This window comes from Wyeomyia smithii, chromosome 1 (assembly GCF_029784165.1).
Source record: "Wyeomyia smithii strain HCP4-BCI-WySm-NY-G18 chromosome 1, ASM2978416v1, whole genome shotgun sequence".
NCBI classification, from domain to species: domain Eukaryota; kingdom Metazoa; phylum Arthropoda; class Insecta; order Diptera; family Culicidae; genus Wyeomyia; species Wyeomyia smithii.
The window spans coordinates 34,815,065-34,838,907 of record NC_073694.1 but is presented as its reverse complement, the minus strand read 5'-3'; the positions used below and the strand labels follow the sequence as shown (position 1 = coordinate 34,838,907).

The following is a 23,843-nucleotide window of genomic DNA, read 5'->3' as shown; positions in this document are numbered from 1 at the left end:
AATTATGTGCGATATCATTTAAATTTGTGTGAAATATTATGAAATTTTATATCATAAACGATGGAGGCATATCTCTATAGACAATTCGACGTGAATTTTAATGGTATTTTTTTACTATTCAGGTTTGAATGACTTTTATTTTTGCTAGAATTGATGACAAAAAAATCGAAAAACAAAGAGAAAAAAAATTCCGAGTTTGTTTTCACAAGTTTTAAAATTATGCGGCTGAAAATGCATTCTTGTGCCATTAAACGATGCGGAATACCGCTTTACATGGCATTTGCTTGCTTTCGAGATCTACGACGCAACCCAAAAGTACGTTTTGCTTATTTTTCGAGATTTACGTCTTTTTCCTCACCTGTTTAAATCTCATTGGCTCAGATTTGCGAATCACTTTCAAACGAGCCTTTGGCATCCCTATACCGAGTAACAGTGAATGACAATGAACTCATGTCCTGGGCTCAAATTAATTTGTGCCCGCTGTAAGATAAAGCAGTAAGATAAAGATGTATGAAAAGAAGCGGTGATATGCTATCTCGTTTACACATATGTTGAGATGTTAGCCCTTGAAACATGGCGTGATGCCAAAGGGGTGTTAAAGACGCGATAAACAAAGCGTCTACACACGGCGACCTTCTTTTACTTTCTCTGGCTGTTACGTTATCTGTGAATATACCCTAAATAAACAGAAGGCATTGCTTTCATTCGAAATTGTTAGCTGAACGTGAACACAACTCTTTTTATTGGTGATCTTGAAGAACGCTCCCAGCTGCCGGAGATCAATTTGAATATATTCTGTTTCTCCGGACGTTTGTTGCTGGAATCAGTTTGGACTTGGGATCATTTATTTAAACTGATGTTGGACTTGTTTTAGCCTAGGTGAGTCTAAGTGTTTTAGGAGACGAAACCCCTCTCTAATTCAGACAAGACAACTTGTCCATCGTGCTTCCAAGTGATTAGCAACTAGTGATGTTTCCTTTTAAATGGTTTCCCCGCAGAATTGCGGATATAATATAAGTGAGGGGTCCCATACAAATAAAACACAAATTTCGCACAGCTCGAGAACCAATCAAGCAAATACAACCAAATATGGCAGGTGAATGTTTTTGGAGGTAACAAACATTTTGAATTGTAAGATGGCAACTTCCGGTTTCTCAAACTCTCAAACCAGCCTTATAATCTTCTTTGGTCTTAGGACCCTTAGAGACAAAACTTTTCACGCTAACATGCTGGTCCGTTCTTCAAATAAATCGTGATTTGCGGACTAATTTTCATTATAAAGAAGAGAAGATTCATAATCGTTAAACCATTGCACAGTAGTCCAATAAGGCAAAAAGTGGAACCTAATTCCATAGCGCCTTTTAACTTCATTATAGCTTAATAGTGTCTTCGGAGCAACTGTTTGTATGAATGATCCGCATAATTGCAAATTATCAAAAAATATGAAAAGTTTACTATACTAAAAATAAAAAAATAACTTTTTTGTGTTAAGAGATAGAAGAATAATTTATTCAGCAAAGTTGTAGAAAATTCAAAAACATGAAACTTTGTTGAACAAATGAAAATCCTATCTTTTTTCTGGTAAACAGCCAATGAAGACGCGATGATTTTGTCTCATAGCTGAGGCGAGATTGTTATGTTTGGACCGGCCCTAGCCAAAAATGCAACCCATGCAAAGACAAATTGTTATTGTATCTTTGAGTAACGTTTACATTCTTGATATTACATTAAACAGATTTCAAATAAGTTAATCTAACGTCAAAAAAACCTGTTTATTATTGTAGGGGAATTGGGCAAAATTGAGATGTTGTTGACATTTTACGTGGATCAGACACCTACCAATCGATTCCTGAGACTACTCAATATAAGATATAATTTGACTACCACTTTTAGATATTAGCGCATTACCATTAATGCTCAGACATACTCGATATTATTTTGCTTTGTGAAATATACTAAAACCATGACAAACCCGTTTTCGTAGAATCACCGTTTGAGCTCAGCTTTTGTCCAATTTAAGATCTTTTTTTTTTAAATGGGTAAGAAGATGCTAATATGTGGACAAACTCCTAGAATTTTGATATTTGATCTTAAAACAAAGTGGCGTCGAAAAAACTTCTAAAACTGCCGATTTCTCTAAAATTCAAAACGGCGCCATTGTTGCCCCTTAAGTTGAAATATGTTCAAACTCGGGAAAATTTGGTTTTGTATCAAAATACACAAAAAAAGCTATATACAGAAACCAAGGCAGAAAAAAAGTCAATTTTTGTTGCACTGTGCTATCATACAAAACTTCCTGTTCCATAGCTAGAACGAAACACCACTCGATTACGGTGCGGGTAAAGGAGTGCCATGTCACTTGTCAAATCATATCCTACGATGGCTGATAGTCGAAAAATTTGTCGCTCCCCGAAAGAGCAGACCGTAATCCGTTAAATAATTCGATTTGGGCGTATGTTTGTGCACAAGTCTGCAAAATATCTCATTCTACTTTGGGACTTTGTTTTTGCGTTCGAAAGGCATTGTTTCAAGCGTTGTCTTGAGGACAGGCATTCCAAAAGTACAACCTGCTTTATTGTCTTTTCAGAACACTGTTTCTGTTGTTGTGTGTTTGCGATACCTACCCGCGATAGTCGGGTAATCACATTGAGAACCTATTGACAACAGAGCATCAAAAAAGGAAACAAAAATTTACTTCCAGTGTCGATTAGGCATTTGTAGGATGTCTTCGGAATGTAGAAGAAGGAAGAGGTTATTTTTCATATAGACGTTCGTGTAAGCACTATACAAACAGCACGTTTTACTAACAGCCCAAATCTACCGGATACATTTTCCCCTCTTTTGTCTATGACGAATGTCGTGTGTCGGCTGTTAAAAACGGCTGTAGAAAGAATGAGCGTACAAAGTAAAGCAAACTCGACAATATGGCGGCTGTGTACAGAAGGATGTATGTATCGCATGCCGACTGTTTCATACAACCATACATGCCATCGTCGACATGGGAATAAGGTGAACGGCAAAGAAACAACACTTGTGTAAGGGAACTGGTTTATTTTTCCCCCGCTTGAGAATGTCATTGATAAAAATGGAGGACACATCAAGTACATTTTTTGGAAGAACCTCGTAAACGCAACTAAACTAGTGCGTTTTGATGTTATTGCTTCTCAATATATTTGGAAATGGGATTTAAAAAAGTACCATAAATTTAAAAACTTTAAAAAAATGGAAAAGTTCATTTCTGGTGCCTATTTTCGAATCTGACCAGAATCACTTACATTCCTAGACTCTGTAAAGCGATTGTCACCGAAAAATTATTTCTCTGAATTGGAACCTAGATAGCTTTCAAAGGCCATTTAATATCGATCAATTTCTCGAATCAATTGCTGCAAATTCAATACTTGAATTTGCAAAACATTGACTTGAGGACTCCTGAAATGGCTTGAATAGTATTTAACTAACCGCCAATAAAAAGTTAAATTAAACGGCCAGAACTCAAATCTGGTTCTAGTCATTTCTGATGTTCTGACGTGTTTGTAAACAGGCAATCATCAAACGAGCGTCGTGAATTTGCAATAATTTTATTTGTAACCAATATCGTTTCGCACCGCATTGATTCTGTAATATTTTTATCGAAGCTAAATTCCTAACAACTATAAAATCAAAAAACCTTTGCCATCAATCATTATGGCACAAATCATTTCAAAACCAAACCATTAGAGCGTATGATGGCCACTTACAAACAACACTGCGAAATCAACGATTTCATAAGGTCTCGGCATGAATTTAAACAATTTTCAGCTCTACTCGCAATCACAAAGCTTATTAAATGATTACATAGTTTGAAAGTAAACATTGTATCAAAATATTGCACATTGATTACTTTTATAGACGAAATAAAATAATAAATAAACAACTCGTTGTTTTTTTGTCAGCTTTAGTAATAAAAATTATTGGAACGGTTGCGAAACAAACTAATAAAATCATAATATGGGGACCCTGAAAAGATTCAAAAATTTTTCATTATATCGATTACGGAAATACACTGGGATCGCTTTTTACGCGGGTTGTTTAAATGCGTTTTTTTTAAACGGAATATTTTTACAATAACGCGGATTATTTTTACTCGATTCGGAAGATTATTTATACGCGGTATCAAATAAGTTTAGTATAAGCATAACTAATCTAAACTTTTAAATGCGGTACAACCAACCGCGTAAAAAGCGACCCCAGTGTATCCATTGGGTGGTATTCGTTCATTCTGGGCTGTTTTAGAGACATCTCGTCATCTCAGAATTCAAAATGGTTTCTGAAGTTGATTTTCCGGAAAAAAATGATTAAAATATTTGTACACATCTCCGCCACCCTCCCAGAGTAGGGAGGGGTGTCAAATCATCAAAGAAACATTTCTTGTACTCTAAAATCCTCACATTCCGAATTTGGAATTGGCTGCTTCTAAAGTTATGTAGAAATTTGTGATTCATATGTTTCGGAGCCCTCCCTTTCTGAGGAACAAGGGGTATAAACTTTCCTAAAAACATGTCTTGTCCCCAAAAATCACCTGATGTCAAATTTGATTTCATTTACTTGATTAGTTTTCGAATTGTTAAATTTGTGTTTTATTCAGCTACTAGAGAAGGAAGAGTCCTGAGCTACAACATAAATATTTCTTGCTCCCGAGAACCTCCACATGTCAAATTTGGTTTCATTTGCTTGATTAGCTCTTCAGTCATGCAGAAAATAGTGTTTCATTTGTATGAAAACTCTCCGATCCAGAAAATTTTACTTGATTAGTTCTTGAGTTATGCAGAAATTTGTATTTCATTTGTATGGAACCCCTCCCTTCCAGAAGAAGCAGGGGTGTCGTACCGTCATAGAAATATTTGCTACTCCCAATAACTTATACAGAAAAGAAGTGTCAAACTACCACAGAAATATTTCTTACTTTCAAAAATCTTTACATGTCAAATTTGGTTCCATTTGCTTGATTAGTTTTTGGGTTATGCAGAAAATAGTGTTTCATTTGTAGTGCAGCCCTCCCTTCCAGAGAAGGGCAAGGTCTCAAACCAGCCTTATAATCTTCTTTGGTCTTAGGACCCTTAAACACAAAACTTTTCACGCTAACATGCTGGTCCGTTCTTCAAATAAATCGTGATTTGCGGACTAATTTTCATTATAAAGAAGAGAAGATTCATAATCGTTAAACCATTGCACAGTAGTCCAATAAGGCAAAAAGTGGAACCTAATTCCATAGCGCCTTTTAACTTCATTATAGCTCAATAGTGTCTTCGGAGCAACTGTTTGTATGAATGACTCGCATAATTGCAAATTATCAAAATATATGTAAAGTTTACTATACTAAAAATAAAAAAATAACTTTTTTGTGTTAAGAGATAGGAGAATAATTTATTCAGCAAAGTTGTAGAAAATTCAAAAACATGAAACTTTGTTGAACAAATGAAAATCCTATCTTTTTTCGGTACAAAGTAATAATGTACATTACATGGAACTTATTTAAAAGTTAGCTTTTGTACTTAACTTTTGTTAATTGCATTTTACCCGAAAGTGTAGTTCGAAGGAATTGTTAGGGCACACAAAACACACATTTTCGCCGAAGACCATATACCTCCAGGACTTTTCCTTACAATGTTATATCATATTTAAGCTTATTTTTTCGATAATTTCAAGAACGTATAGATTAAAAAGGGGCAAGTGGAATTATGATGTCAATGCTTTTCCTTGAAGTTAAGCTGAAGTACAATAAACTTCTTAGGTTCCATCTGTCCCAATCCACCCATTTTAGAGTACGGCGAACATATGTCACAGTAGGTTTTCATATATCAAATATACTAACTTTTTTGTGTTAAGAGATAGAGGAATGGTTTATTCGGTAAAGTTTTAGAAAGTGCAAAAATATGAAACTTTGCTGAACAAACAAAGTTTCTATCTCCATTGGGAACAGAGTTACAGAGTATTTCATGTAAAAGTTACTTCAAAGTTCTTAAAGTTATCGAAAAAATATGCTGAAATGTGCTATATCTTTGTAAGAAAAAGTCCTGGAGATGTGTGGCCTTCAAAAAAAACGTGTATTTTGTATGCCCTTTTTCTTGTAAAATGTAACTAACAGAAGCTAAGTACAAAAACTAACTTTTAAGTAACTTTTACATGAAATACTCTGTAACTCTGTTCCCAATAAAGGTAGAAATTTTGTTTGTTCAACAAAGTTTCATATTTTTGCACGTTCTAAAACATTAATAAACCATTCCGCTATCTCTTAACACAAAAAGTTAGTATTTTTGATATATGAAAACCTACTGTGACATATGTTCGCCGTACTCTAAAATGGGTGGATTGGGACAAATGGAACCTAAAGAAGTTTATAGTACTTCAGCTTATCTTCAAGGAAAACTATTGACACCATAATTCCACTTGCCCTTGCCCGTTCTTGAAGTTATCGAGAAAATAAGATAAAATGTGATATAACATTGTAAGGAAAAGTCCTGGTGATATATGGTCCTCGGCAAAAATATGTGTTTTGTGTGCCCTAACAATTCCTCCGAACTGCACTTTCATGTAAAATGCAACTAACAAAAGTTAAGTACAAAAAACTAGCTTTTAAATAAGTTCCATGTAATGTACTTTATAACTTTGTACCGAAAAAAGATAGGATTTTCATTTGTTCAACAAAGTTTCATATTTTTGAATTTTCTCCAACTTTGCTGAATAAACTATTCTTCTATCTCTAAACACAAAAAAGTAAATTTTTGTTATTTTTAGTATAGTAAACTTTTCATATTTTTTGATAATTTGCAATTATGCGGATCATTCATACAAACAATTGCTCCGAAGACACTATTAAGCTAGCAAGAAGTTAAAAGGCGCTATGGAATTAAGTTCCGCTTTTTGCCTTATTGGACCACTGTGCATTGAGAGGGGCCCTACTCGAATACGAATTTTCATGAATTTTTTCGGATGTTCAGAGTAAGGTTAAGTTTTCGGGTTTTTTTGGTTATTGATTAAGGTATATTTGAAGACATATTTTGCATGTCGTGGATGCAAATATAGTGAAAATTGAACCTACTCTGACCTCCCCCCCCCCTCCCCCTCTCCTGAATGGGTATGAGAATAATTTTTCAAAATTATTACCAGGAAAGGTTAACTTTTTAAAAAAGTTATACTATTTGCAAATTATTCATTCTATTTCTTTAAGTGCCGAACTTTCTAGAATGCACTTTTTGTTTTTTTTTTATCCAATAGCTAGTAATGTAATCAGAGGCGAAGCTACTAATAAAGCAATAGAATTCACTAGCATACCTACTTATATTTTTCGTATTGTTTTTTTATCGTCGAAAGCTTAACATAGAAGTTTTACCAGTGAAAGATTTTAAATGCATTAAAAACTTTTTTCTTGAAAATTCTTTATCGGCATGGTGTTTTTTTTTTCAATTTTTGTACACAAAAATTCTGACAATTGGAACCCAGCTCAAACCTGCAAACAAAAAAGGCCAAACTGATTTGAAATATTCGAGTTATTTAACTATTTTCAAACATTAGACATTGGCGAAATCTTATTCTTCTAATACGGTTTTAACATGAAAAAGTGCAAATAAGTACCAAAAAATGGGTCACTTCTAAATAAAGAATTTAGCCACATTTTAGGGCTTTCACTGTCGCAGTTTTAATAATTCAAGTTATGATCAGTTTCACAGTCCAAACTGTGTCCAACATGACAATCACTAATCAGTGGAGAGACTGGAAAAGCAAAAATTGTAACTGGCTACGAATCAATGCTTCGCAAAATTTCCAGTCGTGTTCATTATAAATTCGAATGAACGCAGCAAGAGCATGCTCATCCAAAGCATAGAAAAACAATCAGTCATGTTCGTTTTCCCTAGTCCAGTTACGTCAATATCCATTAACAGGAAGCGCGTTTGCCTGATTTCATGTTTCCATTACGGCACCACTCTACCTAACATGTATCCGAATGTCGCCAAACGACGATTAATAACATTCCATGGGATGACCAGTCCAGCATTAGACGCGATGATGGAGTCGCTCGGTAGATTACCATATTCGGTAGAAGAAAAATAACTGCAGCCCAAGTCCAAGTTTTCTACTACAAAAGAGGGGATTAGCTTCCGCTGGCTGCAAGTCATTTCCATTCACTCGGATTAATGAACCGCTCGTGGAATGTCAACCGTGTCTACATTACTTGATGTGTTCAACCAGGCAAGAAAGTTGTCGGGCAATGTGGAAAGCTTGATTATTTCTAGAGAAATGTTATGAACCATCATTAAAGCCAACGAAGGAATTACGAGAAGAAATTCATGAGACTTTTTTCACGGGGTGCTGGCCTCGTGATCTGTTTGATTTGCCACTCGCTTTGCAGTGCATAAAGAGTGCCACACGCGTTGCAATGAGACGGAACATTTCTTCAACTCATTCATCGAGGCAGCACGTTATCCCTGAACTCGGGAACTGCAGCCGAGTGCGATCCAATAACCCCCTTGGGGAAATGAATCACTGCCCAGCCGGAGCACGGGTCATATTTCAATTCAACAATACATACCAGGTTGATGTATGGGCAAACCTTTTGTTTTCCATTCGGCAACTTATTGCACGTCGTTCTGGCTTCCATCGTCCTTCATAATCTTTCGACGTGGGTTGCCTGCTCTATCAGTTGAAGCGCTTGGGAAAATGGGATTGCGTAGCGACCTAAAATGTTTGAAAGCCGGAAACCCCGTGTTTGTAGGTTGCAATACTTTCTACACATACCTCAAAACTGGACAATACAGTTTCTGCCTCGGTCTGTCCGTTGCGGTGCATTTCAAATGTACAATGTTTGCTGTAAATTGTTTCACAACAGAATGGAACACGCGCATACAGACCAGCAGAGTCATATTCCGTTATTTCACTGTTGTTTTATTTTCTTTTTAGTCAAGAACAATACGAGTTTCACCTGGACCTAAGAAGTGATATTTATTTTCTGTGAAACCATCAACTTTGACGTAATTAATTTGATATTCCACAGAAAAAAAATCTGTCGAATAAACAACTTTTTTCTAATATTTGCGAATGATAACATGTTTACGTAATGCAATTGCTTACGCTTCGAATCAGCCGGATTGTGACTATTTAGTCGAGAAACGTCACTTACCGGTGCGTAGGTTGACGTAACTGCCTTCATTGTCTGCTTGTGTGATTTATTGCCGGAGAAAAATATTGTATCACGCAATTGATAATAATCTGTTGTCGATTGATAGTAACGGGACCAACAGCGACACGCTGCACCTGTGCCAACATCAGGGTATTGGGCGTGGAAGGGGGTGGAATATTAGCTGCAGTTGGAAGTGTGTTTCTTGGTATTGTGAGTGTTATCCTTTTATCAACAATATTGTTTTGATTTTTTCCACTGCTAAGAGCCACTGCTTTTGAATTATTAATATTTGTATTGAATTTTTCAGATTTAAAAATCTTAGTGCCATAACGGCAAAAATAAATTGGTAATTAACTGTGTTAAAATACGTAAAGAAGCTAAAAAGTTTGCCAAAAACCATCCTCCAAAAACATATTTTTCCATTAAGTTCTCAGATCTTATGTTCAGTGAAACACTATTCTAAACCAAAATATTTGTCGGAGCACCTGCTCTCCTTTCCCACTTAATATATTCACTAATCCGGAGAAAAGATCTGAAAACCCGTGATCTAACCTAAATCCATCAAAAACTACAAAGAGAAAACTCAACCTAAAGCCTTAAAACTTGACGAGACATCCGATTCAGCAAAAAGGGTAAACTTTCAGGATTAATTCTTGACGCTCTGAACCAAAATGCACATCTGTGATTTACGTTTTGAGTGTTCTCCCAGACTGTTGGGAGAAAGAGAAGTCCAAAACCAAATATGATTAGATGTGTAAATCCACATCTGGTAAACTGCCAACCAAGTTTACAAAATTGGAAGCAGACTCCGAAGGTTAGACGTCTCAAAAATGTCTTACCGGTTAATCTCACTGCTCATATATTTTGCTTCATTTTGAAAAGGTAAAAATTATTGCCGATTAATATGACTCATTAAACGAAGCGCAAGTTGGCTACACAAGAATCTATGTTCGAAATAGCACTTCCTTATAATTAGAGAATCTCTCCAGAACTAAACTAATCGTCCTGAAAATATTCTGCACAGCTACCTAAATCAACAATACCACTCTAAGAAAACATTCACTATAGATAAACTATCCGGCAAACATTTTTGAGCATTCTGCCTTCGTTCCGTACCGTGTAAATCCATTGTGCCCCACGGGTCAACCCTTTCACAACTCTCCAAATGTTTGCCTTACTTTTCATTAACCAATCTCGGCTAAACGTTGTTGCCCCTTTGCGTTGCAGGGGCAAGACAGCTAGCTGAATGGGAAGATGGACAAACATAAACTTCTTACCTTTGCTTGGAAGCTGAGCAGCATCACGTGAAAGCACAACGCGAAGACTCCTTTCATTGCGTTGCCTTTCCGTCCCTCTGCTTTGTAGGTGACTCGAGCGCGGTCAAGTGGCAGGCGATGATGTTTTCCTTTTTCCGATGGATTCGTTCAAAAAGACTCCCGCCGGCACGCTTCCTAGAGATGCTGCTTAAATATAGGCACACGCATTCGCAGTTAGCCTTAATTCAATGAGTGTCCCTTCTGTTCAGTTCGAAGGCTGGACCGTTTGTTCTCGTTTCACAATCGAAGTGCCTTTTTTGCTGCTAAACTGTTTGACATTATTTCGTCTGTTTACGGACTGGGATTGCTTTTTTGAACTCTGAAATTAAATTCACATTCACATACCGGACCCGGAACTGGCCTTGCCGCCCATCCCCTAATGGCTAAACAAATAGTCACGTTGTGCTACGTACTAACTACTGGCTCTGTGATGAGTGGTCTTCTGGTCAACATGTTTTGCCAGCAAGGATTAACCTTGCTCCGGAATTTCCCATTCGAGGTGATGCTTGGAATGACGCACGGCAACAACAGTTGAAAAGAGTGTTAATTTTGGGCTAACTAGAGATAAACTTTGCGTTTGATGTGGAATGGCTAATGAAAGTGTTGAAAACGCTTTAAATTACCTGTTGTACAGAAACTTTTGTTTCCAGAAAAAAGCAGGTCAGTAAAATAAACCTTTTTTTTCGAATGAAGTTTTCTATAGACTAAAATTCGGCAAGATTTTTCCGTTTGTATCTTTTATAAATTTTTTTCAGTTCACGCAGATTCAAAGGTTACGCATTATTAAATTTTAATAAAAAAATCTTTAAATTCTTTGCTCATTTTAAAATCATTTTGTTCCATTACTTTGGAGAGTTTTTCAGATTTTCGATCCTTGTTTGGTTCAAAAGTACGTTGTCAGTCACTTTGGGCTCAATTTCTTCATTCTCATCATGTTCCTTCTTTTAGGGAGATTTTATCTAGGTTAATATTATTTTTTCAAAGCCATTCAGAAGTTATTTTTTTAAATTACTTTATTTCTACCGTCATTGAAGATTCGTCACAACTATGAGATCGTTTATTTGACAGTTCATCAAATTTACTGTGTACCCATTTTTCGTTCCAGTCTTTTCTAACCTTTCAATGGTTTTTAAACGCTTCTTAGTTTATTGGTTCATCTTTTATTTGATTTCTGATACCTAAAAAAAAATTAGTGAACGTCGTCCACAACGTTTGAAAATATTTGTCAATGATTATAAATTTAATTTGTTTTTTATTGTACTTTCTTTGCTTATTTAGAGACCATATTTTTGCCTTTTCAAAAGTGTAAGGTTTTTTGGGATTTTGAACATATTTTCATGACTTAATCTGAGCCTTAGAAGAGGTTTTATACATTTAGTTAGCAATAATATAGTAAGCTTATTTCAAGATAATTCAATGTTTTAGCCATAACTAGCTTAATAAAAGGCTTTCAAGAATTCTTATTCTAAATTTTCATATTTTTTGACTTCAAGAAGAATGCGATATTTCTGTGCTTTTTTCAATCGTTTGTTTTTGTGATGGCAGTTGATTGAAGCGTTTAAGGTGGTTTTGGGCTTTAATCCCTTCTTTTTTATTCTTTTCTACGTTCAAACGTAAAAAATAAATTACAGGAATTAGGAGGATCATTCCTGTAATTTGTTTTTTACTAGTTGAACGTTCCCGCCCGGCGATGCTCGGAATCAAAGGTTTCAAAATTAAGAATCATTTTTTTATTTTTTTGCTTTTTTGAACGAAAATGTTTGTTGATGTCCAAGGCCAAAACCAATGAAATGTGGTCTTTCTTCCAGCTAAACCTCCCAAAATCTAGTTTCAGTAAAAATAAAAAAGTAAGTTTTCAGTTCGTAGTTTCACAAAACTACGAAAACATCAGCAATGTAAAATGTTTATGCTTAACTCGCACTAAATCAAAACATGGTTTTTTTTGCAGTTGTTGAAGGAACAACAAACATTTTATTAAAAAAAATAACAGGAGGGTTGTGTGCAAAGCCACGACCGCAAAGATAAAGTAGAATACTTTTACAAGAAAGATAACTCGGCTATTTGCGTATCAGTCATTTTTTCATTTGTTGTTCAATATCGAATAAGATACCAATCATATCGTGGCGTTATCACTGACAGTGCGAATAAAGTATTCCTTGTGATAAAATAAACAGCGAAAAGCTGAAAAGCTAACACTCAAAACCAGACGACTCATGAGTTGTCGAAATGAGTCAACTTTTCATTGAATGCATTTACTAGTGCCCACTATCGCACAGAGACTGCATTTCACTAAAGTGCCTCACTGCATCAGCTGCTATCGACGCTGATACCCGCTGCAACTGCTACGCTATCCGTAGCCATGCCACAGTTGAGGCCGCTATACGCTGCCATTGATATTCGCTGTCTCTGCATCAGCTGGCCCAGCTGCTATCGATGTTGAGATTCGCTGCAACTAGTGCGCTATCCATTGTTATGCTACAGCTGTGGCCGCTATCCGCCCGGTATCCACTGCAATGCTACTGCTGTTGCTAAAGGAGGACTGCTGTTGTCGCTGTCTATGAGCGGCTTCGAATGAAACAGGCTCTTATATAGGGATGAAAAAGCTATCGATAGTTATCGATAGTGGTAGGAAATCATTGATAACTATCGATAGCCATTTCAGTCGATATTTCCCATCCTTACTCTTATACAGACAAACAGCACATTCAAATTGCAAGGTCTATGATTCTGTCGACCGTGCTTGGGAAGCAATCATAAAACGAAAAATCAGATGCCGAATTTTATGTTTTGACAAGACTTGACTATTTTCAATAGTACAATAGTGCGAATAATAAAATTACATTATCTGCATTTGGGAAGAATCTTAGAAGATTTTCCAATCTATTGCTGCAAGAACGAAGGAAATCCATCGAATACTAACCGATTCATTAGCATTTGAAATTGGACATATTTTTCAATTTTTTCGGTTTTAGATTTTCATTTCACATCCCTATGTAGCCGAACTTCCTGAGAGAAGTATTCTACTTCAAAAGCAGATGAACTGTCAAGAGATGGGTTAGCCACGACACTTATCGGTCCTGAACCATCCTGTTGGGTTTCCTTTAGTGCACTAGAAATGAAACCATCACAATGGGAGAAAGGTCAGGTGCTGCGAAACGATACATCAAGCCCAACGCTTCGACCGCACAAAAATTGTTGAACCTTTCAAAGAAGGATCTTAGTTCTTTTACTGGACTGGTTACTGTCCGAGTAAATTTCATCTAAAGCTAAAAGGAAGGCTTGAAAATGACAATTATCGCTTCTGTTGCACAGAGAGTGGAAGTGCTCATCATCTGCTGTGCGAATGCCCAGCAATATCACCAAACGGCGCAAATTTCTTGATAAGAGACTCCTAGACCTTGGGAAATATGGGCTTGTTCTCCGAACAATGTTTTAAATTTTATTCGCTGCATAAAACCACATTAGAACAATGCCCTCAATCACGATAGTGACTATTAAAACATACAGCAGTTGACTATACAAGAAAAGACTTGAAGCAAAAGAGAACACCAGACACCACAGTAGATCGAAGCACTGGTCGCAGTGGTATAATGTCCCCAACAAGGAAAAAAATCATCCCGCTTCACGATGTTTATTTTACATTTATATTCAGGCTTCGTTTTGCTCATCTTCATCTTAAAGAGAAAAAGTTTTCTTCCCTCTGAACAACTGTGAGCTTACATTCAATGTGCATCACACCATCTGCTGTAGAGAGAGCGCAGAGTAATAGTTTCTCTGACGAAAAAAATGCTCCTAATTTGACAGAGCAATAACCCAGTGAAACTCTTGTAAATTGCTCATCCGCGCACGCAAGAAAAGTGAAATAAATAACTCGGCGATCAACTGAGCATTGCATTACCGTTCTCATCGCTCTGGGGTGCGGCAAAAACAGTATAAAATCGAACTTTCTGCAGAATACGCACCCATGGTGAGTTGTGAATCTTCCTATAATATTAAATTAGAAAACGGTTAGGTTGTGGCTTCAATGTGAACCTACATGTTTTGTTATTTGGCCAACTTCTCTTATAGTTAAGGGGAAGCTAACGAAAACTACTCCCTCTTAAACTGTGAGAGCAAACAAATTTTTACCCCTAACACGCGATGATTGAGAGTGAAAAGGAACTCTGCGACTGAAGTATAAGTTATATTGTAAGTGGATCCACCTTTTTTAAACTTCTGTCATTTTCCTAGTTTCGCAAGACGCAAAGACCATATGTAACGAAGGTGCGATTCTTACCATAAACAATCAAAACAATGGTCGAAATGGTCCAAATCTTACAAGAATACCGAATGTACGAAAATTGAAACTCTTTTTGTGTGGGCAAACAGGAAAACCGGACCGATGAACACTCAGTCACGCAACGTAATCCAATTTTGTATTGTGTTGCGAGCTTAGAAAGGAGGACAATAAAATTCTTCTCGTGTCGGATGAAAGCTAAGATTCTATTTTTACTTTGGAATCGAGACTCTTGAAGGGTTTTTACCATTTCTGGGATCTTTGTTCTGGCTCCAACCTTTAGAAACGTTTTTATGTGATTATTAGCTTTTTTTAAATTAAATTTATCCTTGAAAGTTCTTTGGTATAGAGCTGCGTCTCTCAGGAAATTCGGCTGCAGGGGGGAATAAAATGAAAACCTGAAAACGGAAAAGGGAAAAGGGAAAACCATGTCAAATTTCAAATGCTGTACAGTCGGTTAGTTTCCGTTCGTTCTCGAAGCAATCGATTGGAAACCCATCTATGCATCGCCCAAATTCAGTAAATTGTAATTTGATTATACAAACTATACTGGGCTTTTCACGCAGGTTATTTTTATGCAGCTTTTTATACGTGGCTTTCTTTACACAATTTTTCCCAACAATGCGGAATATTTTTACGCGTTTTTTAAAACAACGCAAATTATTTTTACGTGGTTGGGAAGATTATTTTTTCGCGGTATCACATTAGATTAGTATCTTTTAGTATAAGTACATCTAAGTAAAAGTAAATAAATTAAAAAAATTAATCGTATGTTTCATGAAAATACGATTTCCTATTTGTTAACTTAATCAATGTTATCTTAGTATATTTGATCCAAAATTTCTGTCATTAATGGATAATATTTCGTTGATTCGGGAAAAAGGGACAAAAAACATTCATAATTGTATACCGATACGTGTCAAGGGCGTTGCGATTAACTTCAGATCGAGGAACGCATTCTAAAACTTAAAAATATGGTAGAATCATTGTAGAAAAAGTTGCTGCCCTGAATTATCATCTTTGATACATTTTAAACGAATTTTGTGTTTTTGTTCCCATTTTAATATCATTTTCAATCATATATTTACTTATTGTTATTTTTATTCAAATTTATTCATTGAATGTAGATTTCCTTACGCGATTTTTGTAAATTACGCGTTTTTTATGCGAGGACTTTTTCAACCGCGTAAAAAAGGCCCCAGTGTATTACAGAATTGTATATCTAGTAAACCGGGAATCCACTCTCTGGGCTATATCAGTGCGTCTTGAACTGTCCTACAGATCAGACGTTTTTTTGGTTGCTTGTGGACTGGTCTTTGACTGCCTATAGCTTCAAAGTTTGTGTTTTGTCAGTGTGTCTTTTAAAGACTACCTGAAAGTTATTTCCCATCAGTCTTTCTCAAGACTACCTACTTTTGAATTTATCGCATCGCTGCGGGAAGGAAAAGAGCGGCATCTCTTTCTGACACTTCGAGTGTCTGTAGTGGCAATCCTTTTGATATTTTGCCTGAGCAAGAAGCTGGTGAAATGGATGTTATGAGTTATGAAACTATACAAAATGTCAATTCTTTGAGAAAAGAAAAAGTTCCACCTATTGTGGTAACTATTTCTTCTTAATTCAATATTTTCAAAAAGGAACTTTCAACGTTTATTTCTGACGTTAAAGTTACCTATCAAATTGGTCGTAGAGGCAAATGCCGCTTATTAGCCGACTCTATAAAGGGTCGTAATCGTCTTATTCAGTATTTAACTGAAAAGATGTATAAATTTTTTACATATGACACGAAGAGCGCCAAGCCGTTCAAGGTCGTATTGAAAGGTCTCACCAACGATCAAACCGTTGATGAGATCAAACTTACTTTAACAGAACTACTTGGCATAGCCCCTACCCAAGTAATTCTAATGAAACAAAAATCACGAGGCGAAAACAGTCCGAGAACTGGAATTTCCCTTGTTAATTATTTAATTCATTTTAACCGCAATGAGGTTAACAACTTAAAATTTTTTGAAAAAGCACATGCTTTGTATAATGTGCGTGTAAAGTGGGAAATTTATAGGAAGTATGGCGGAGGTGAAAAGCATATCACCCAATGCCGTACTTGCCAACGTTATGGCCATGGTTCCAAATTCTGTAACATGGACCAAAAATGTCTTAATTGTGGAGACTCTTCTCACAAAAAGGACACATGTCCTGTGAAAGAGAGTAAAAATTTTCGCTGTGCGAATTGTAACGGCAACCATATGTCAAATTTTTATCAATGCCCAGTCCGTTTAGCAATTGTTAAGGCAAGGCAAGGTAAACAAAATTCAATTTCTCAATTAAAACCAACTTCAAAACAAATTTCTCCAAGCGTACCAGTGACGCATAGATTACCTACTCCTTTGCATACCCGTTTAACTTATGCACAGGTTACAGGTAGTTCGAACATTATACCGCCTAATGTTGGTAGTTCGAAAATGACTGTTATTATGGGTAAGCAAAACACGCTGGAAAATAATTGTACACCTATTACTCCAGCTAATATTGCTGCCGAAAATATTTTTTCTAATGTCAACTGCCTGGGGCCTATTACGGCAGGTAAACCTTCTTTTTTGCAACAGGCAATGTTCGATCTTATGAACGCCACGTTGCAGGCAAAATCAATGTTTGAAGCCATTCAAATAGGCACAAATTTTACTATTAAAATTGTTTCTAATTTAAAATTTAGCAATGATTTTAAATAAAACAATTAAATATTAAATTGGAATGCTCGCTCACTGAAGGCCAATGAGAATGAGCTTTTTAATTTTTTAACAGTAAATAATGTGCATATTGCAATTATTACTGAAACATTTTTGAAACCTAACATAAAATTAAAATATGATCCCAATTACGTGGTTCATAGATATGATAGGATTCAGGGTTCCGGCGGTGGAGTTGCAATTGTTATTCATCGCCGAATCAAACATCGTGCTCTTCCCCATCTTGAGACGAAAGTTATTGAAACTTTGGGAATTGAAGTTCAAACTGAACTTGGGATCTTATTCATTGCCGCAGCATATTTACCATTTCAATGCACACGCGAGCACAAAAATTATTTTAAAAGTGATTTACGAAAACTCACCAGAAATCGTTCGAAATTTTTTATAATCGGCGATTTTAACGCTAAACATCGTTCATGGAATAATTCTCAAAGTAATTCCAATGGCAAAATTTTATTCAATGATTGTTCTTCAGGATACTATTCTATTTTGTCTCCGAATAGTCCTACATGCTTTTCTTCTGTAAGAAACCCTTCAACAATTGATTTGGTGCTGACAGATCAAAGTCATGTATATAGTGATTTGATCACACATGCTGACTTTGATTCTGACCATCTTCCAATAACTTTTTCTTTATCACATGAATCAGTTTTAAACCCTATGAGCTCTGTTTTTAATTATAACAAGGCTAATTGGGAAAGATACAAAACTCATATTGAGAGAAATTTCAATAATGAGCTTGAATTGCAAAACGAAGTGCAATTGTTGATGCCAGGAATTATTCTGTTCCAAAGGCTCAAGTGAAATTTGATTCACCAACAATTGACGAAAATCTTCAACTTCTAATTCGTTTGAAAAATGTCCGCAGACGTCAATATCAACGTTCTCGTGACCCTGTTTTTAAAACTATTTATAAAGATTTACAGAAAGAGATTAAACAAAGATTTACTCTTCTGAGAAATCAAAATTTTGAGACTAAAGTTGAAAAATTGAAACCATATTCGAAACCTTTTTAGAAGCTGTCGAAGATTCTTAAGAAACCTTCAAAGCCTATTCCAGTTTTAAAAGATGGTGAACGTTTTCTTGTATCCAATGAACGAAAGGCTCGAAGGCTTGCTCAGCAGTTTGAGAGTGTTCATAACTCAAATTTGAATTTTGTGAGTCCAATTGAAAATGAAGTCACACGTCAATTTGATTTAATTTCTTCCCAGAATTTTTTACCTGCAGAATTAATTGAAACTAACTTGAATGAGATTAAATCAATTATTAAAAATTTCAAAAATATGAAAGCACCTGGTGACGATGGAATCTTTAATATACTAATCAAACATCTCCCTGAGAGCACAATGGAATTTTTAATGAAAATTTTCAATTGCTGCTTCAAATTTGCTATTTCCCCAAGTTATGGAAAAATGCAAAAATTACTCCAATTTTAAAACCGGATAAGAATCCAGCTGAAGTTTCAAGTTATCGACCAATCAGTTTGCTTTCTTCAATAAGTAAACTGTTTGAGAGAATTATTCTTAACAGAATGATGTCACACATCAACGAAAATTCAATTTTTGCAAATGAACAGTTTGGATTTCGCCATGGGCATTCCACAACTCATCAATTGCTCCGATTAATATGATACGAGCTAACAAATCTGAAGGTTATTCCACTGGAGCTGCTCTTTTAGACATAGAAAAAGCATTCGACAGTGTTTGGCATAAAGGTTTGATTGCGAAATTGCAAACTTTTAATTTTCCAATTTTCCTAATCAAAATTTTAAAAAATTATCTCACTGATCGAACTCTGCAGGTTGTCTATCAGAATTCAAAATCTGATAGATTTCCTGTCAGAGCAGGTGTACCTCTAGGTTCAGTCTTGGGTTCAGTCCTGTACAACATATTCACTTCAGATCTTCCTGATTTGCCTCCAGGATGCACAAAGTCATTGTTCTGCGATGACACAAGCATTTCCGTAAAAGGAAAAAGTCTTCGTGTCATATGCAGTCGATTGCAGAAAAGTTTAGATATTTTTTCTTCCTACTTGCAAAAGTGGAAAATCTCTCCCAATGCTTCTAAAACTCAAATGATAATTTTTCCGCATAAGCCTATGGCTTCTTTCCTCAAGCCAAACAATAATCACGTTGTCAAGATGAATGGGGTTATTTTAAGTTGGTCTGACAAGGTTAAGTACTTGGAACTAATTTATGATAAAAAACTTATTTTCAAAGAGCACATTGAGAGTATACAAGCCAAGTGCATCAAATATACGAGATGTTTATATCCTCTCATTAACAGGAATTCTAAACTTTGTTTAAAGAACAAACTTTTGATTTACAAACAAATTTTTAGACCAGCAATGCTTTATGCTGTACCGATCTGGTCAAGTTGCTGTTCAACAAGGAAGAAAACGCTCCAAAGGATTCAGAATAAAATTCTGAAAATGATTTTGAAGCGACCTTCTTGGTTTGGTACACTCGAATTACATAGACTTACTGGTGTTGAGCCATTAGAAGCTATGTCAAATAAAATTATTAACAATTTTCGACAAAAATCGTTGCAATCCTCAATTGCTAGGATAAGCTCTCTTTATAGCCAATAAGTTAGCAATTAAGTTAGTTGTAAGTTTACTTCCCCTTTTCTGACAAGTAGGTTTAAATCCCTACGAATGATAAGTCCTGATTGCGAAAGCAAACAAATCCTAACAATTAAAATTACAAATTTCTAACAGTGTTGAGAAGTCACCATTTGTGATTGGACACACATACTCATTATTTACTAATATTTATCATAAATACTTAAGTTACTAACAAATCTCCCCCTTAAAAAAACTTAAGAGTTTTTTTTTCTAATGGATGGCTTCTAGGACGGTCCTAACTAAGCGTCAGCGGGTTGCAGCAGTAGTGACAGTGGGTAGTAGGTAGCAGCGGTACGGGTAGTAACATCAATGGTAGGTGCAGCGGCACTACTTCTCCTACTAGTAAAAGCTGCCTTTTTGCGGTAGCTGCATTGGCCAGCACTTTCTCCGGCGAAAAGCTCTACCGTATTTTGGCAATACACAAACGGGGGTGTTGGCAACCAAAATCTCTCGGCCGTCAAATTTTCAATGTAAAAACAGCTTATCATAATAGTGCCTTATTCCCACTGTTGGACAAAACACAGAAATGAGATTAGCCAGGCTGACTTAGAACTACTTAGAACTGTTCGTTGCAACGCTTGCATTGTAGCATTCGTGAGTGATCGCGAAATGTTTGGCCCTTCTGTTTTCTTTTTTTTTTTGTAATTTATTATTTTCTGTTTCTCCGTTAACCTGTTAAACCTTCATTGCGGATTTGTAACTGTAGCTTACCCTAGGATATTTTTTTCAATTTATTGAGTTTACTTTGAATCTATTCTCTCTGTTCAGGCATTCGTAAACCTTTGAATTTTTTTTCATCAGCAGGAAATGCTTGACTTCTGATATATGAAATGATTTGGCTCTTGCTTAGAAATCACTTCAGGAATTTTCCATTTTAATTTATCATAGAATCTTTTTACTTATCACTTATTTTTAGTTTATAAAAAAGTTCTTGTGTGATTTTCACTTCATGTTAAAATCATATGCTTAGCTTTGTTTAGCGACTGTAAAAAAGGCTTTTGTTGAACTTAATTTTATTTTAAAACTTTGTTTTTGGTTTTATTCAACCATCAAGAGAAATTTTGACGAGTATGAGCTTGTCTCGGAGAATTTCTTTCATGAAGGGTTTTAAAAAAATTTCGCTTGTATTGGATTTTTATCGTTTTACCTTCAGAGGATTTTTTAGCAATTCTAAATTTGCTTCTAGTCCATTTTTTCATCTTTTCCTGAGATTTTTTCGCAAGCTTACTTCTGGTCCATTTTGTGAGCTTTTCTGATCTTTAAAACAGCTCTTCGGAAATTCAAAACAAAATTTTGAAACATTTCTTGAAGCTTTTATGGTTTTGTGTTGCTAAGTTAGTTTTGGAGTTCTTTTCTTATATGCATCTTCCGACAGTTCGCAGGATATCCTGTGTTCTGGATATTATATGAATTCTGAATTGATTGTGAGATTGTTTTTTTTTTGGCTTCTTCTGGCCTTGAATAAACAATTTCATCGATTTTGAGTATGCAGTTTTTTTGGTCTTTGAAAAGCGTTTTTTTTCAGTAAGTCTAAGAGTTTTCATCATTACCATTAGACGGGGTGAGATTGTGCCAATAGAAGTGAGATTGAGCCTTCCAACCCGTGACTTGTCAGCCATCTCTTCCGGGTCAGGAGACAAGCCTTTCTTAATTAAGTATTCGAGGAAACTTATTCAAGAAAGATTGGTCCTGTGATCGCTTTGGGATGGCTGACGAACAATGGGTTTGTATGGCAAAATCTCACCCCGACTTACGGTATCGTTTCATACTTTTTCAACCATTAGAATTTTTTTATAATTTAATGTTTGAGCATTTTCTAACCTTTAAACAAGGTTTTTGACGATTCTACGTGAAGATTGGAAAGTAATCCTCTTGAGCCTTTTCGCTTTTTCGCGATTCTCACATTTGCAATTCTAAACATATTTTGAAATTGCGTTTTTAATCTATTCTGATTTTTATAAGAGTTTTTTTTTATTTTTCACATTTCTTTTCTTATTTTTTCTGCCCATTTCGCAGTTTTTTATTTTACTGATCTCATTCTCTAAATTAATGGCGTCCTCAGGATTGATTTTAGTGATATACTTTATACCGCTATGTATATTAATCCGCCTTGATTTTTTTAGGACAGTGAGAAACCTTTTAAACCTGTTTTTGCTTAATAGTAATTTGTTCTGGGTAATTTTTTACAATCTTTGTAAACATTTTTAGCGTTCTTCAGCGATTTCATTAAATTTTTGGACTGTGTTTTGATATTTGGGAGGGGTTCTAGGAATTTTCAGATAAGTTTTTTCGTTCTTTGGATCTCTGAGAGTATTTTTGCTGTTTTGGCTCTGAGTTTTTTTTGGGAAAGGCTTTCTTATCTACCATATCTGGTGTTTAGAGGCGAATTGTTTGCGATTCTAAAATTATTTCTACATGTCTTCTTAATCTCATTTTTGGATTTTTTAACAAATTTAATACAATTTGGAATCTTGTAATGGTCTAATTCAACTGTCAAAATAGTATCTGGGGGATTTCTAATCTAACTCAGGATACTTTTTTTGACAATAATCACTTCGTACCAAGTTTCAAGTCATTATGAGTTTATGTGAGGATTGCATACTTTTTTACTTTCAGAAACTTTCTCTGAAGCTTTTTTCGGTAAATCTGGCCTTGATTAAATTTCCTTATATTTCATTTAGTTTCTTCTGGCAACAATCAGCAATCTTCGAGTTTGAATCTTTAGTAGGTTTTTGTTTCAAAATTGTTTTATTGTTCTACCTTTTCCAACTTTCAATTTCAAAATTGCCCTCAATTTTAAGATTATTCTGCATAGGAATTATTTGCTTCGTCTATCTTTTCGAGAGGGAATTTCTGGTAGATCTGAGTAATGCTTGTGTTGCTTTTCTTTTCTGTTGTTAGCCTTTCTAACCGCTAAGCATAATTTTAGCCTCATTTTAAGTTGCTCACAAATAAATGTTATTTTGTATTCAACAATAATTTGAGGTTTTCCTAAATTTTAAAGAACAATTTGGGTTTTGCCACACTTTTCCATACCCGTAGTACTGTCAAGTAATGGTTAAATCACGGGATATTAAGATTGACTATGTTATTCAAGGCTCTATTGCAAGGACGAAGCACTGCCCCTCGCGTGGAAAGCAAACCCCGAAAACAATTAAGCAACTTTGCATTTTTATGATAATATTGCCAAGCCAGCTGTGACACATAATCATAATGAAGTCGTGTTTCCACATGTATGCCGACAGATTTTAAAACCAGCACGATATAATGATAATCGTTTCTCGATTCAATAAGATACCCGATAGTAATGACTTTAGCTGTCTTTTGTCAGTCCAAAAAAAAGTAGCAATGTTCAGTAAATTTTTTATCTATAAAAAATATGAAGCTTGGTCACGTTTGCTTTCTATTACTCCTCACAAAGTCACAGAAATGTATATCTCGAGCGAACTCAACATTAATTTTGAAGAAAGTCGGAGAACGATTGCATGAACCAACAACAGTAATCCGTTAAGAGCGGCTAGTTCATAATTGAGTCCATAAATTAGACGTCGCGCTTCACGGATGCAAATTCCAACGTAAACCGTATAATGCTGGCGTTCTCAAACTTTATTTTAACGAACCGAATATCGCTATTCAACGGTTTTCCCTTTGGGCACGACCACCAAAAACACACAGAACGCACTTGTTGATAGAACCACCCCTCCAAAGTTAATTAGTAATGTCAACACAA

At 35.5% G+C, this 23,843-nt stretch overlaps 1 protein-coding gene across 5 annotated transcripts in view; it reads right to left on the bottom strand.

Annotated features, from left to right (window-relative positions):
* LOC129718389 (corticotropin-releasing factor-binding protein) overlaps nucleotides 1-23,843 on the bottom strand; it is a 70,791-nt gene that overhangs the window by 46,614 nt on the left and 334 nt on the right. For all 5 annotated transcript variants that reach the window (XM_055669148.1, XM_055669147.1, XM_055669149.1 and 2 more), the window contains exon 2: nucleotides 10,432-10,789. In XM_055669148.1, the coding sequence (XP_055525123.1) occupies nucleotides 10,432-10,488 (57 nt within the window). In that variant the 5' untranslated portion in view covers nucleotides 10,489-10,789. The remainder of the gene's footprint in view (nucleotides 1-10,431; nucleotides 10,790-23,843) is intronic.